Raw genomic sequence first — 17,790 nt, forward strand, 5'->3', positions numbered from 1 at the left:
AGAATGACATGGTTAGATGGCATCACTGACTCAATGGATAGGAATTTGAGTAAACTTCAAGAAATAGTGAAGCACAGGGAAGCCTGGTGTGCTGCAAACCACGGGGTCACAAAGAGTCGGACACAATTTGCGACTGAACAAAAATAACAAAAGAATGCAAAAAAAAATGCAGCCTAGTCACTTCACATCATTTTCACTATTGTTGGCTTTATTTAAGGATATCAGTCCCTAAATTAAATAGAAATACTGACAGGAATGCTTCCCTGGTGGCTCAATGATAAAAACATCTGCCTACCAATGTAAGAGATATGGGTTCGATCCTTGACTTGGGAAGAACTCATGAACAAGGAAATGGCAACCAACTCCAGTATTCTTACCTAAGAAATCTCATGAATAGAGGAGATTGGCCCTCTACAGTCCATGGGGTTGCAAAAGAGTCAGACACAACTTAGCGAGTAAATAACAACAACTGACAGGAATAACAGAATAGAACACTAACAAATCCTAATATGTTCAAGCTAGTTTTAGAAAAGGCAGAGGAACCAGAGATCAAATTGCCAACATCCGCTGGATCATCAAAAAAGCAAGAGAGCTCCAGAAAAACATCTATTTCTGCTTTATTGACTACGCCAAAGCCTTTGACTGTGTGGATCACAATAAACTGTGGAAAATTCTGAAAGAGATGGGAATACCAGGTCACCTGACCTGCCTCTTGACATACCTGTATGCAGGTCAGTAAGCAACACTTAGAACTGGACATGGAACAACAGACTGGTTCCAAATAGGAAAAGGAGTACGTCAAGGCTGTGCATTGTCACCCTGCTTATTTAACTTATATGCAGAGCACATCATGAGAAACACTGGGCTGGAGGAAGCAGAAGCTGGAATCAAGATTGCCAGGAGAAATAACAATAACCTCAGATATGCAGATGACACCACCCTTATAGCAGAAAGTGAAGAAGAACTAAAGAGCCTCTTGATGAAAGTGAAAGAGGAGAGTGAAAAAGTTTGCTTAAAGCTCATCATTCAGAAAATGAAGATCATGGCATCCGGTCCCATCACTTCATGGCAAATAGATGGGGAAACAGTGGAAACAGTGGCTGACTTTATTTTTCTTATTTTATTTTCAGATGGTGATTGCAGCCATGAAATTAAAAGACGCTTACTCCTTGGAAGGAAAGTTATGACCAACCTAGAAAGCATATTAAAAAGCACAGACATTACTTTGTCAACAAAGGTCCGTCTAGTCAAGGTTATGGTTTTTACAGTGGTTATGTATGGATGTGAGAGTTGGACGGTGAAGAAAGGTGAGCGTCGAAGAATTGATGCTTTTGAACTGTTGTGTTGGAGAAGACTCTTGAGAGTCTCTTGGACTGCAAGGAGATCCAACCAGTTCATCCTAAAGGAGATCAGTCCTGGGTGTTCATTGGAAGGATTGATGTTGAAGCTGAAACTCCAGTACTTTGGTCACCTGATGCAAAGAGCTGACTTATTTGAAAAGACCCTGATGCTGGGAAAGATTGAGGGGAGGAGGAGAAGGGGACAACAGAGGATAAGATGGCTGGATGACCCTACCGACTCAAAGGACATGCGTTTGGGTGGACACCGGGAGTTGGTGATGGACAGGGAGGCCTGGCATGCTGCGGTTCATGGGGTCGCAAAGAGCCGGACACAACTGAGTGACTGAACTGAACTGAAACCCTAATATCTGATTATGAACTACTTTACCAAGAAGATTAACACAGCAATAACAAACTGAGCAAGTCTCCTGAAGAAAAGAGGGTGCATGTAGAAGGGAGGGATTATATAAGACATTTTGATAAGCATGAAGTGTAGGAAGCAGCGTCTAGATGCTGGACTGTGAGTAGATGTCAAAAACAAGAAACTCAAGCTGCTAGAGAAAAATAGTCAGAAACCTGGTAAATAAAATCTCTAATTTCAAGAAGGTAAAGGTCTTGGAAGAAAATCCAGAAATCTGATGCGTTAAGTAGTCTGTAAAATGTTTATACACATTATCCCATTTAATCTCAGTATCTCTATAAAGTAGGTACTACTATTTGGCAGAGAAGAAAATTATGTTGAGCAAAGTTCAGTAACATTCATTCAACTATCTTTGAAGGCTGAAGTCTTAGTCACTATATTATAATGCCCTTAGTCTGAGGGTTGCTTTTATCGTCATCTATTTATTTAAAAAGTATGCTTTGAGAGCCTACCACATGACAGGTACTGTTCTAGGTGGTAGGAGTACAAAAGTGAAAAAAGAGTTTTGGCCCTTTCATGAAGCTTATATTCTTTGGGGAAGAACTTGAAAAAATGTCATTCATTCATTATATAAATAAATGACCAATCAGGTAGCAAGAAATATCAAGAAGAGAAATAAAGCAGTAAGAGGACAGAAAGTAATCAGAGGTCAGAGAGAATTATACAAACTATTTAGGATGGTCAGGAACATCCTCTATATTAAGGTGGCATTTGAACAGAAACCTGAATAAAGTGAAGGAGTATGCCAGACATCTTAGAAAAGAGCCAATCAGACAGTGGGAATGGCAAATGCAGAAACAATAGGACAGAAGCATGCACACAGTATTTGAGAAGGAGTTCTGTGGATAGAGGAAGGGAAAGGGGAAAGGATTATGTGCTGGAGGTCAGATGATGGAGTCCTCCTTTCCCTGACATGCCAGTCCCTCCAAAAACCTCAAGGCTCACCCCCTGGATTCCATTCCCCATATGGTTAGGTACATATGGTTTCATCACATTTTGTGATCTCATCTTCTACTTCCCCCTTCACCATTTAAAACACTGAGATTATATCCTCTCAAACTCAAGGTCAATTACATATAATTGACATATACCCTCTGCCTCATCTGTGAATGTTCATTTCATCATATTCAAACAAAAGCCTGAATCTCCCTAAATAACATTTTTCCTTCCCTTTAATCTTCTGGAATGGTGGCTACTTTCTCTCCTACATGCCTCCTATTGGACCTGGAGGGAGGGTTAAGATTTCTTGTACTCAATGCCATTTCTAAGCAATTATCACCCTGCTCTCAAAAAAAAAAAAAAAAAAAAAATCCATACCCTTCAAATCCCATACCATCACCTTTTCCCTCTACAAGTAGTAGTTGACAACTACTGACCTAAAGTCACTTTCATCACTCCTCAAAGACCTTAGCTTCTGGATCATTGTCACTCACTGCAATACCATTCCTGAATAATTGTTGACTTGAGTATTTTCTTATATCATTGGTTCTTAGTTTTTGTATTTGTGTATGTGCCCTGAATCCCTCTGGAGGTCTAGGAGAGAAGCCACTGATAAATTCAATTATTGGTCTTCAGTCTACTCTTATTTTGACTCAGCAGCATATTTCCCTTTAAATACTTCCCTCTATTAGCTTTTAGGATATTTGCCTGGTTTTTCTTCAGCCTTCTTGCTCCACTGTTCTTAGATGCCCCTCCACATCTTTTTGATCTCCCTAACCTCTTGGAGCACCCAAAGGCTCAGTCCTTAGACCTCTAATTTATTCTATATATACTCTCTCAAAGCAAGTTCATATTACCTCCTGGCTTTAAATGCCATATATGTAGATAGATACAGATACAGACACACAGATAGATGACTCCCAAAATAAGTTCACAACTCACATCTCTCTCCTAAACTCCAGGCTTGCATATCTATCATCCTATATAGTATCTCAAGTTCAACATGTGAACTTATGATATATAAAACCCCCCAACCTAGTACTCCTACAGCTTTCCATCTCAATTAATGCCTACATCTTTCTCATCTCATTGATGGCTGCTATTAATATATTCTAGTTGCTCAGGCCCCAAGCTTGGAATCATCACTGATTCTTTCCTTACTGTGTTCTCTAAAGCCTAACATCTGCCACCAGTTCTCTTTCTAACTTCACCTTCCATTACTCTTGCTCTCTCTCACTTAGCTCTAGCCATGGTAATCTTGGTGTTCCTCAAACACTCTCAAATCAGACCTTTGTATTTAAAGATTTCTACCTGGAAATCTTATCCCTCAGATGTCATCATTTCTTTTCTTATTCCTTTTAAGGTCTTAAGTAAATATTTTTTCTACCTTAGAACTTATCACTATCCAACATATTATGATTCTTACTTACTTAATTGTGCATCTCCTCCACTAGAATGCAAGCTATATGATTACATGGATTCTTGTTTTGCTCATTGTTATACTCCTATCACCTAGAACAGTGCCTCTTACAATGATAAGTATTTATAATCATTTGATGAATGGATGAATTAATAATGAAAAATGTAGAGGCAACTGTGAATATAACCAAATGAATAGAATGTCTAATGGGGTTGTTAGCCTTTTCTAACTATGTGTATAGTATTTAGCATCTTAGATAAAAGAAAATAATTTTTCATGAAGAACAAAATACAAAGAAAGAAACAATCTGGAAAAGATCTGTTGAAAATAAGAAATATGACTGCTATAATTTTTAAATAAATTAAAGAAAAAGAAAGCAAAAGTGGGAAAATTTCATAGATCTTAGAACAAAAACGAAAAAAAAAGGGCAGGGGTAGAAAAGAGGAGAACCAATTACAGAATGGGATGGTGGGGGATAGGAGAGAAAGTTACTAAGAAATTTTTTTTATATATCTCTCAGTTGAAGGAGAGTCTTTAAATTGAAAGTGCTTATCAAATACAAAGTCGGAGTAAGGACAGAAGACCCACAGCTCACCACATTATTACACAATTCCTGAAACAAAGAGGATAAAAAGAAAAGCATACCATTTTGAAGAAAGAAAACTTTTTAAAGTAAAGAACAAGAAGCAGACTTTTATCTGCCACCAAAATAAATCAGTGCTAATTTTTTTAGACCTTTAAATCTTTTCCTAAGATATAAAACCATAGAGATAAGTTTGATACCCCATATTTCCCTTTTCCAATTCTACCATCCATGGTCCTAAAGGAAAACTATTTTTGAACCTAGAATTCTATATACAGCTAAATTATTAACCGAACAAGAGGGCAACATAAAGTCACTTTGAAACAGGCAAAGACTCAGAAATTTTACTTCTCAGGCACCTTTTCTGAGGTAATTACTTAACAATGTTCTCCAACAAAACAAGTATGCAAATTCTGTAAACAAAAAGAAAATGTGGAACTAACCTAGGAAAAAAGAAACCCCAAGATCTTGAGCTATTACTAGCTTAAGAAATTGATTAACTCATATACTCCAAGAAAAATGCCTCCAAAGAAGAATGGAATATATTCCAAGCAATAGATACAAGGGCTAAGGAAATGGATGAGTGGTACCAGCATTGTAAAATTGAAATTATGGGTAAGGAAATATGATTAGAAGCATCAATAATATCCACATTGAAAACTATTTTAAATTAGAACAATTAAAAACAAAATTGGTTAGAAAGGACCTTAGAAAAATGGGATTTTAGAAAAACTTATTTATATATTCCATTTGATTAAAAATGTAACATGATATAGGGCTTCCCTGCTGGGTTAGAAGGTAAAGAATCCGCCTGCAATGCAGGAGACTCAGGTTCAATCTCTGGGTTGGGAAGATCCCCTGGAGAACAGAATGACTACCCACTTCAGGATTTTTGCCTGGAGAATTCCATGGACAGAGGAAGCCTGGCAGGCTACAGTCTATGGGGTCACAGAGTTGGACACATTTTAAAAATAACATGATGTAAAATAAGAATAAACGTGAGAATTACTAAAACTGGAGAATAAAAGTGTGATGAGGAAGGATATTTACATAGTAGCTGCTCACAAATTCCTTATTAGTTGCCAAAGAGAAATGGAAACTTCAGTTATAAACCTGGTAGACCACCCCTAAATCAAGAAATCAAAGTGAATCAACACCACACAGTTTCAACAGGAAGCAAAGTAAAACAGGTGCTAAACGTGAAAGTGAAAGTCGCTCAGTCAGGTCCGACTCTTTACGACCCCTACAAGTCCAGGGAATTCTCCAGGGCAGAAAACTGGAGTGGGTATCCTTTCCCTTCTCCAGGGGATCTTCTGAACCCAGGGGTCAAACCCAGGTCTCCCGCATTGCAGGCAGATTCTTTAACAGCTGAGCCACAAGGGAAGCCCAAAACAGGTGCTCATGAATAGGAAAAAAAAGAGAACGAGAGACACAGAAAGTTTCAATGAGGATGAAAAATGGATGAGTGACACTCTGCTATTCCCTTAAGTACAGATTCCCTTTAAAACCTTCTTCTCACCTTTGCCTTATCAATGTCTTTCACCATTCCATCAGCAGTCACTTATATCAGCAATTCTCAAATTATTTGTTTCCAGAATAAAATTCTTTTGTAAATTTCAAAGCTATATTTTCCAAAAGCCAACTAGAATCTTTAACCTTTATTTCTTCAGATTCTTCACATTTACTATATCAAAATCACTATCTTCATCTTCCTTTAAAATCCAGCATTCCACTATCACGACTTTTCTCTATTAGTAAAATTCATATACGGCCCCATCCAAAAGTGAAATCTCAATCATCTTCAATTACTTTCTCTCCTCCATTTCACATCCAGTTCAATAATATTTCAATAAATACCCACTATGTACTATATACTAGGGAAGAAAAATCAATAAGACACAAATCCTATAAATTTTCTCCCCCAAATGAGGTCCAAATTCATTCTATCTGCTCCATTCCCAGTGCCATAGTCTTGGTATAGACCTTCATTATCTCCTATACAATCTAACTCATCTTCATATCTCCACTCACTCCTCTTCCCTCAACTTTCACAATGGAATTAGCTTTTTTCCTAAATCTCAGATCTGTTCATTTGACCACCGTGTTAAAATGATCAATGGCATAATTAATGTTAATGCCAAATTTAAAGAGCTTGGTTAATGACTAAGAACAGTATTTTTCTATCATATTTAACAGTAAATATCATAAGTTTTAAAATATTTTAGATAATTTATTCAAAAAGAGGGATCTCTTTTGTATATAAAGTTTAAAACTTCTTAGAGACAAAGAAACTAGTGATGAATATATTCAATGTGTCTATGTTATAGGAATTAACCCAAATATTAAAATCTAAGTAATCACTTTGACTTATTAACATTACAGAAAATTGACATTTGAGCAAATTCTTATATATACCTATAGCAAAAATTTTTCTCCACTATGTAGTTCTTAATACTTCTTTGAAATTTAAAACCTATCTAAACTCAACTCCATACACTTTTTTATACTGAAATAAGATTGAGGATATGGATATGATAGAATAAGGAAAAAAAAAACAGCTTTTGAAAATGTGAGCTGAGCATCAAAATGTCTGTACTCTTTTAAACCAATAAAGCTTTAACAGAACATCTACACTAGCCTGAAAAGCAGTAGATGAAGTGTGAAATACAGGAAGTAGAAATGGAAGAATGTGCTTTGTTTTACAATCATTATTATGTGCAACCTTGAACTGTGTATTTAGACTAGAATGGACTCAAATGCCCAGCATAGAACCTATACTCTTGAAATCCAGTTTCAGGATAAAATAAGATTATCAATTATCAGATAAATGTAGGAAAAAAATATTTTCTAAAGAGACATTGATTGATTGCTTCAAGGACTTATAAACCTAAATAGGTCATAAGTAATTTTAAGTTATGTTGATTACCAGAGAAAGACATGAAAGAAACTTAAAGAGGTAATCAGTGTCATGGTTTCCTGCATAATACAAATACATACATACACACAATACCCTTAAGTTCCTCATCAATGACTGAGTTTTGTCTATACATTAAGCATATAGTATTTGATCAGAAAAATATAACTCTAAAAGGAAATGAGAGGTTTCATTCACTCCTCTACTAATAATACAGGGTTTTAAATATTGTTCCTACTTTGAAAGTTCAATGCAAACATTATGAAAAAGATTATCAAAAGCAAAGGCAATAGAAATAACAAAAATTTTAGAATGTTTCCTTCCCTAGATAAACCATATAAATATATGTGTGTATATTATTAATCTGAGAAAAGACATTTACATTGTGAATTTATTTCCCCATCAGAAATTTAAAATTATAACATCTACTTACCAACCCAACACAATTGCTTAAAGCCACTTTAGTTGTACTATGTTGATCTTGCAAGTATCCTGTGTAATGACAGTTGTCTAAAAAATCATGCTTCCACTGGGGTCCATCTTTTCCCCAATATTCTACTGTAAAATGTTTGGACACAAAATCTGTGTTGAGAGTCAAGTTTAGGTGAAAGTGCTTGCCATAGGCTGAAAGTTTAAAAAATAACTTAGATACTGCCTGTTGTGGATCGATAGGGTCCATACTCCGTCTTCTCCTGGAGTGTTTATCATTTTTCACAGTAAAGCTGAGAAAAGCTCCATTTTGATCAACTCTTATTGGAATAGTTAGCTGGTAGTGTTCTAGATAAGTCAGGAATTCCTCTTTGTAATCACAAGGCAGAAAATCCAGAAAAAACACATGGAAGAAAAGAAAATTTAACAGATCAAAGAAGTAGCAGTATAAGCAACTATATTCCTTAAAACTATGCATCATTACATGTGAAGTATGGGAAAACATATTAAGCAAAAATGAAAAAGCAAAAGTTTAAAATCTCAAGATGAATTAAGTTCCAAATATTCCATTCCTTAAAAAAGTATTTTAAAGTTAAAGTGCTTTTTTTTTAAATTTAATTTGAAAACATGAATTCTAAGAGCTAAATTCTATAATACATAAGAATATTGGTAAAAGTACACATATGTAAAACAACAGAATTTCATTCAGATAAAATGCTGTGAAAGTTACCCAAAAGAGTTTACACAGAATCTCTACAACCTTGTCAAACTTTTGTTTTAATTATCAGTCACAATGTAAAATACACCAACCACTTTGGAAAACAGCCTGGCAGTTCCTCAAAAAGTTAACCATAGCATGACCATCTGACCCAGCAATTTCACTCTCAGGTATTTTTACAAGAGAAAGTAAAACATACATCCACACAAAAACTTGCACAAAAATGTTCACAGCAGCATTATTCATAATAACTAAAAGTGGTAAATAACCCAAATGTCCATCAATTGATAAATGAATGAATGGATTAATAATATGTGATGTATTCATACAGCAAATTATTGTACAATAAAAAGGAATACTAAGACATGTTATGACATGAATGAATCTTCATAACAGCCTTCATAATCAAAGTTTGTTATCTAATACTATAAAAACACTAGGCTAAATGAAAAGAACCAGTCACATATGATCCATTTATATAAAATATACAGAACAGGCAAACCTCTATGTGACAAAAACAGACCAGAGGTTGTCTAGGACTGGGGATAAGGTGGTTTGGAGAGAAGTGGGGAGTGACCGTTAATGAGTTCAGAGTTTCTTTTGGGGTTGATAAAAATGTTCTAAATCTGATTGTGATGATAGTTGTACAACTCTGTGAGTAACTATAAACCAAGGAATTGTATACTTTAAATGGGTGATTATATGGTATGTATATTACAGTACAGCTGTCTAAAAATTATTAGATCAATAAAAAATTCAGAAGACTATTAAATATATTTTCCTCACCTAGATGCACTAAATATTACCAATTTAACTTCTTAACCATATCTTCCTTTAGCTAAGTTTATCACTAAGGCAGAACCAAATGTCTGCACATTGCTTCACTATCTAAATATGAAGTTCATCCACAAATATAAACTCCCATGAAACCATGACCAAATGGAAAAAAATTTAAAAATACTACTTATTTCACTTATAAATAACAGTTTATATTAAATGCTATGGCTTTGTTGATTTGAGAGCCACATTTTGTACATATGGACTTCTTAGATATATATATCAATCCATAATGGTCTGAAAATCTGGCTTATCAGGACAAAAAAAAAAAGATGTTACTGTACATTCATGGGAGGACAATTCAAAAAGGTATGCTTTCAATAACTCTTTAAGAATTGGACTGGTCTGTGGAAAACAAAATGATCTTCATCCCTAGGACCTCTGGTAACATCTTTTCTATGATAAAAAGTTCAATTTTATGGACTAAAATTATGGACTTCCCTTGTGGTTCCGTTGGTAAAGAATCCACCTGCAATGCGGGAGACCTGGCTTTAATCCCTGGGTTGGGAAGATCCCCTGTGAAAGGGAAAGGCTACCCACTCCAGTATCCTGGCCTAGAGAATTCCATGGACTGTATAGATCACGGTGTCGCAAAGAGTCTTGACAAAACTGAGCGACTTTCAAACATGGATTAGAACTTGACAAGTTGAACTTCTTCCAATTTTTTTATCTAGCTTCTAGTCCTTAGATCAGAATTCTTAAGTTTGGAAACACAGTTTTATATTAAGGGTCCACAAGGATCTTATGGCAGAATTTGGTTTCTATTCTTCTATAGCAATAACTTTTGGATTCCTTTTGAACATGATCTTTACTGTAAACCCTGACAGTGAGTATATTAGTAAAGTTAAGAATCAGAAGAAGAGGCCAGGGTCTTCTGAGGAAGACCAGTCAACTCTAAAATGCACTAGATGTTAAATACTAGTAGGACAAGTTAAAAGACTATTATAGTCATTAACATTTCTGAAACTAGCACTGAATTGACACAGTAGGTCTCTGCTCCTACCATTATACATCTCAAAGAAAATGTTCATTCAACTAAATATTCAGAATCTTTCCTTGTTAGATTAATAGCAATATTTTTTTTGTCAGTTTCAAAAGCAGGAATCCTACCTTGAGAACTGTATGAAAGCCTGTAGTCACTATGAAATTCCGATGAAGCCATGACGAGGCTCAAAATCCAGGTCAACGTCTTCCACAAAATTTCCATAATTTAGAAAACTGGATGATTTTTTAGAGGGCTACCTATGTTCTAGAGAGTCAATACCATACCAAAATCGAAGCATAACAATTTTATTTCTTTACAACTTCTTGCAGATTAGTTATTAGATGTTCCACTATTTAGCAGGTATTTTTTCCCAACATCTCGTACTTTCTTCAATATTTGGATTCATTTTCTCAATCCAAAATGAAAAAAAGAATGATGGAAATTTTCATAAGCAGGGCATTAGGCTGAATAGTCACTAAAGTATGGCCATTTTTTAACCTAGAAAAAAAAATTAAGGTTAATTGATAAACATTCTGAATGGACAGATCAATATTGCAGAATGCTTGCCAAAGGACATATACTACAAAATTACATAATTAAATCAGACCACTGTTGTCCTTCATAGTGTAAATAAACATTCACAAGACTAAGTACCAAACTGGAAACCTAAATGTTTAGAAGGATAATACCAAAGCTACTTAATAATCAAAGAAGGAACCTAAAGAGGATCATAAAAATTCTCTTCTTAAAACTTTGAAAATAACAATGTATAGTGACTAACCTTTTGATATAAACCAGGCTGACTTCACAAAGTTCATTTTATGAAAGTGATAAACAGTATGTGACTGTATTCTTTAACATTTAGTACACCTCTATCTAGAGTTTGATTTGTTGACTATCATTTTTTTCTTAGAGAGTAGATCTACAAATACACAGTGGTATTAAGCAGCTATTTGTGAAAATTCAGACTGGAGCATAAATTAAACTTCTGAAAAGCTGAAGCATATTTACTGTAACCCTTGACTTTATCTGAAAATCTTTTGACTCATAAAGCAACACATATGAGACAATTTATCTAGAATATAAATATAAAGAAAAGTAATTTGTTTTCTGAAAAAAATTTTTAAAAATTCAGTTCAGGTAACACAACAAATTTCATGTCCTATCTCATGTACTTTTCTTCTGACTTAACAACTTCACTCAGAGGCCATGATTTCACATTTTACACAGAACACTGGCGTATTTGGCTACCTGAGTTTCCAGCACACAGCACTTTAGAATAAGGAAACAAAAAAAGGACTAGCAAGTAGCTCAGTAAAGACAACAAAAGTTAACCAAAAAAAGAGGAAAAACCAAAAAGTAGCTTTAGAAACCCAAAGTAATACACTGAAGGTAAAGACAAATGGTCCTTACATAGCTTAACAGTTCATATTGTGTATATGACTGTGTTATAGCTAAATATCTGATATTCAAAAGGTTAACTGTAAAATTAACTTATTTGGAATATTTCATCCCCTATAGTGCTAGAAATATTGGTTATTACAATATATAAAAAGCCCACAATCATTTCAAGTTTCTTAAGTCTGTGTCTATAAATTATTAAATTGATAAACTTTGAAAAACTAATTCAACCAATCAGCAACTGTTGTCTTACATGTTTTAAGAATGATGCTATAACAACATGGAGATAAGAAAAGATTAAGACACAATCTTTAGACAATCATAATCTAAGAAAAAAGAAAAAACTCAAGACAAACTGACATATGCCATAATAAACTTACAAAAGTATTTATAAGAGATCAGATGAAGGGGATGACTTATGAGTCAAAGAAAGATAGGTGAAGGAAATATTATGAAAAAAAATAATATTTGAGATACACCCTGGAAGATGAACAGAATTTGACAAGTCAAGTTTCTGGGGGCAATCATTACAAATTAAAGAAACAGATTCCACAAAGTATAGATGGCAAGAAAAAATGGAAAATATTATTAATAATGATAGTAAGTTTGGTTCCTATGCAGAAGACAGGTATTATCTAGAAAGGTAGTTTAAGGTCAGGTCTAAAAACAAAGAGAACTTTAAATATATGTTACTCCTTTTAATATTCATTATAATCTTATAAAGTAGGTATTATTGCCCCTGTGTGAGGAATGGACCCAGTGATCCTGCCTCCTAATACCCATGCCATTTTGTAACCTCCTTCCTTGGAGTAACTTGATTCTAACTAATCTAACACCTCAACAGTGAGAGGATGTGACTTCCATGATTAGATTACAAAAGATTCTGACTTCCGTCTTAACGGTAGACCCCCTTACTGGACTTTAATGAAACAAGCTGCCATATGGATAGGCTCACAGGAAAGGAACTGAGAGCAGCCTCCAGACAATCACTGGTTAAGAAATGCAGCCCTCAATGCTACTGCTTGCAAGGAACTAAATCTTGAATATGTGAGCTTATAAGCATATCCCTCCCCACTCAGGTGTTCTGCAGTGCCCTTAGTCCTTGCCAACACTTTAACTATAGCCTCTTGAGAGACTCTGAAGCACAAGACAGAGGAAGCCATGCTCAGGCTCCTGACTCACAGACACTGTTAATAAATGTGTGTTCTTTAAGCTGCTAAATTTATGGTGATAATTTTTGCACCAACTGATAACTAATACAGCTGCTAATTTACAGATAAAGAAGTTGAACTTCATAGTGGCCACATAACTCGAAAACAGCAGGGCACCGAGTCATATATAATATTATCTGACTTTAAAGTCTAAATTCTTTCTTTATATCACATTTCCATTTTAAATTATTCTAACTTAATATTCAATAGCAATTGCATATGACCAGTATCGAACTAAATATTCATAAATGATGTTAATTAACATGAAATTTTAAGCAACTTGATACACAATAACTGTTTTATCTCAAAATTTCTTCTACAGTAATTTAGGCAAAACAACAGGCACTATATATTCTTTCCAGGCAAAAATCTATAAAGAGATTAAATTACACCATCATTCAATAACAGCACAACGGACCTTTGAATAATGTGTGAGCGGGCAGTACCCAGTTTCTGCAAAAATGTGAATTATAAACTACAGGAGGACATCTACATATGTGACTTCTCCATAATAGATTCAACTAATCAAGGATAGTGTAGTACTATAGTATTACTATTGAAACAAAAATTCTTGTATATGTGGACTTGCAGCTCAAACCTGTGTTGTACAAGGTCAACAGTAAAGAAAATAATCCAGTTATCTTGACTCCCAGCCTATTTATGTACAGTCTCCAACTGCTTAACTGTTGCTTCATAAACATTTACTCTTCGTTATTGTTTTTTCAGATTACTTGAGTGTTGGGCATAAAAATATATGACATTAAGTGTGTCCCTCATATACTTTAATCTTCCTTTAAAGAGGAATATATAATAAACATATTTGGGTTAATTTTTTAGTAAGTGATGATAGATTTGTATTTAATCATATTTATCCTTTTTTTTCCTATTTTCCTAGGCTCTAAAACTGACAAACTTATAATGAGCCAGGTTTAGGAAACAACTGTTTTTTCCCCTTGAGAAATTTCCTGCTCTTCACAGTTTTTTAACCTCTACTTTACCATTACTACCACTATCTTATAAGTGCCCAAGTTAAGAAAGCAAGTATAACATTCAGAGAAAAAGCAGTATGAATTACCTGGCCAAAAGTACACTAACATTTGATTTAAGAACTTGTAGTAAAAAAGAACATTGATGCATAATAGAAGATAAACAAACCAGTGCTATAGTCCTGGTTCTACCATTGGCTACAGTATCTGGCACATTGGCACTCAATAAATTTCAGTCTCTTTCTCCATTCTCATTCATTCCTCCCCTCCTCACATTTTTCAAGCTTCCAGTGCCAGTGAAGAAATTTAATAATAAGTAAATTAGTGGGCTCAAGTTTAATTAAAGTCAACAACAACTAATATATCTAACCACTTTTAGTTACCTATACAATAAAAATGAACAGCTGAACTTACTTTCTGACACCTACTGGAGAATTTAATCTGGACATCATAAGCAAATATGTATAGGTACTAACTTTTCCAGATATAGTTTTCAAAATTCAGATTAATATTAAAATAGCACATAATTACCCAAAAAGCATAATGTCCTTACATTGGACAGCAGAAGCATTATGCTGTGGAAAATACAAAAGGTTTTGAGTCCTGTTTTGGCTGTGAGTTACTTAACTCTAATAGATGTTTCCTCATCTATAAAAACATGATTATGATATCTACCTTACAAAGGCTTGCTGAGAGATTAGATTATACATGATGTAAAGTGTCCACATGCTTCACTTCAATAGTTAAATAAATATTAGTCCCCTTCTCCTCAATATTTGACTCATCATTTTTCAAAGGCCTTCCTTTAAGGAGTTTCATGTTCCTCCGTCCCTTAAGAATGTGGAACAGTTGGATATGATGATGGAATCAACTAGGTCATATTATCTATTAGAGTGAACAGTAAAGAATTTAGGTCACAATAACTGGACTTACAACTACTTTAAATTTGAAAACAGAATCAAAACTTCCATTTTACATTGATTTTACATAACTTTTTCCCCTAAGACAAATGCACCAATCAGTAGAGTTAAGGGATCATTTACCTGCTTCCATCGATCAAAGCAACACTAAGTAGAAATAATTTTAAACAACTTAAACTTTACTGATTTCCTCACTAGTCCACCCTGGTTGAAGGGTACTTGCTTGTCTTTTTCCTCTATCATCTGTACTTCCGACTCAAATGATCTAGGAGTAGCCAAGGTAATAATTTCCTCTCAAGAACTATCATTATGGAGCTAAAGAACACATATGACATCCTCCTTGACTTCTTTCATTCATCTTAATTCTGATTATATTTTTAAAGCCGATTTTGTCTTCACTGAGGAAGCAATAATACTACATTTCCTTCAGGTACTTAAATTTTTATATGTGAAAATTAATTTCTTATTTCATTTTCTAATTATTCATTCAACAAATATTTAGCTACCCTGGTGACTCAATTAGTAAAGAATCCACCTGCAATGCAGGAGACACGGATTCAATCCCTGGGTCGGCATGATCCCTGGTGAAGGAAATGGCGACCCACTCCAGTATTCTTGCCTGGGAAATCCTATGGACAGAGGAGCCTGGCAGGCTGCAGTCCATGGGGTCACAAGAGTCAGACACAACTTAGCAACAAAACCACCACCATTATATGCTAAGGCTTGAAATACAGAAGTTTACAGGTCATTTGTAAATTCTGTCAGACTGCTTTCCAAGGAAAGGTGTAGTTAAGGAAACTTAAAACTTACCTGACAAGAAAAGCAAACGAGCCAAAAGCAAAATTACACAATATTATTCTATAAAAATCAAGTTCCAAATTACATATAGTGCCCAACTGTTTTTTCCAGATGGCAAGTTAAATATGTTATCTGTATTATAACTTCTCTCCTGAAAAACAGAAACACCTTTTTCTCTTTACATTAGCTCAAAATGTTGATAATCCTTTAGTAGAACCAAGAGAGCTATCCACTTCTTCCACCTTTTACTCTTCTCCCCAGAAATATTCCAGAGAATGTGCTATCAACTCTCTTAATATGTTAACTCTCTTTATTCTCTCACAAAAGTCACACACAGCATAAGATCTGGCATAGAGGACCATCCCAAAGCACCAGCAACTACTAATGGTTGCCAGGGAAATGAAGAGGAAGTAGTAAGAATAGACAAGAATAAGAATTAATCTTACATGCAATGGCTCAGACATGAAAAGCATTAAAGTATTTCAAGTCTTGAGGTTAGAGAGTTTTGCCCTTGAGAATCACAAAACTATTCACACCACAACACAGATTTCATTTGCTGCCATTTGTAAGAAATTGAATGAAGTTGATTTGTTTGAAATCAGCTTATTTGCCTCTATAGCTATTCTTCAAAAATCTAAAATACCAATGATCACATATAAACACTAAATTAATATAAACTGGAACTGCAGCTACCACTTCTGCGAAACACAGGAAAACAATTATCTCCAAAATTAATTTTCTCAATTTCCTTTCAACTACACCAGTCTTATGTTACATTTATTTTCCTGTCATGAATTTTGAGAGCTGTCATTCACACATCTAAGTTTCAGTCTAATCAACATAACCTAAAAAAGGAAAGAAAAAAAATTGTCCGAGAAATTTGAACATAAGAATATGTTGAAAATCACACTCCAGTGTGTTTTTAAAAGCTCCAAGCAATAGTTCAGTTTCCCCTTTCCTCAGTCATTCTGCTCACTCTCGCCCCCCCTCCAGCCCCCCCACCCCCACCCCACTTCACCCAGACAGAGGGTAACAGTCTGAGCTGCCCTGGTTGAGTTGATCCTAAAGTTAACATTCAGCAGCCCATTTCCAGACAGCAGCGCTAAATCTATTTGGATAAAACGCGTGTGACCCAGACAGTTGGCATTTGGCCCAAACGCGTTGCACCGGCAGCTCAAATAAAAACAAGAGTAAGAAACTCACTCTCTTGTTCCCTCTCAGTGCGCTTTCTCACTCTCTCCCTCTCTCCACTACAACAAGGAAAGAAATTACCAAAGACAGGAATTATAGTAAACATTATCTGAAGGCAGCTTTCCAATAACCCCTCCAGCACAATCCCCTCTCCAGTCTCTGAACTTTGATCCCATATACCATACACACGGACATACCCCGATATTCAAGGCTCCAGAAGGTTATGAGCCTACCATGTCCCAAGTGGCCAAAAGTAAATAAAAAACACACGTTTCCATCTCTTTGATTAGCCTATTAAGAGCTTAACATATCTAGAGCATCGGGACTATAGCTAGCACATTAATTCTGCCCTCTGAGCCCAGGCATAAAATATGCACTTGTCTGACTACTTAAGACACTGACTTGAAACTGTAAAATGCAGGTCGCTTTTTAAGAACTGAAAATCAGATTAAAATCACATCATTATTACTTTCCCAATTACTACTTGGTGATCAAAGACCACAAAAATCATAATCAAGTCATAATTCACAAAACACGTCTATTTGTATAATAAACATATATTTCTTTTTGCATCATAAAATATTTGCAAGACCCAGAATTCTCCAACCCCCGACTAGCCTGGAGTTAAAAGATTTCTATCTGTAAAATGAGTTCAGTCAAGCTCACTCATTGCCATTTAAAAAAAAAAAAAAAGAAG

General features: G+C 35.0%; 1 protein-coding gene across 10 annotated transcripts in view; it reads right to left on the minus strand.

The window, feature by feature from the left end:
- ADAMTS6 (ADAM metallopeptidase with thrombospondin type 1 motif 6) overlaps positions 1-17,790 on the minus strand; it is a 282,617-nt gene that overhangs the window by 258,134 nt on the left and 6,693 nt on the right. For 8 of the 10 annotated variants that reach the window (XR_010659003.1, XM_065905423.1, XM_065905426.1 and 5 more), the window contains exons 2-3: positions 10,712-11,084; positions 8,051-8,415 (exon numbers count right to left, since the gene is read on the minus strand). Coding sequence is in view for 9 of the 10 variants with exons in the window: in XM_065905423.1 (XP_065761495.1) it covers positions 8,051-8,415; positions 10,712-10,808 (462 nt within the window). In the remaining variant the exon portion in view is untranslated. Of the gene's footprint in view, positions 1-8,050; positions 8,416-10,711; positions 11,085-14,859; positions 15,070-15,914; positions 16,829-17,290; positions 17,378-17,790 lie in introns of those variants that run through there. The other 2 variants (XM_065905421.1, XM_065905422.1) reach the window with 2 other exon arrangements.

The sequence above is a fragment of the Muntiacus reevesi genome, chromosome 14 (assembly GCF_963930625.1).
Source record: "Muntiacus reevesi chromosome 14, mMunRee1.1, whole genome shotgun sequence".
Taxonomy (NCBI): Eukaryota; Metazoa; Chordata; class Mammalia; order Artiodactyla; family Cervidae; genus Muntiacus; species Muntiacus reevesi.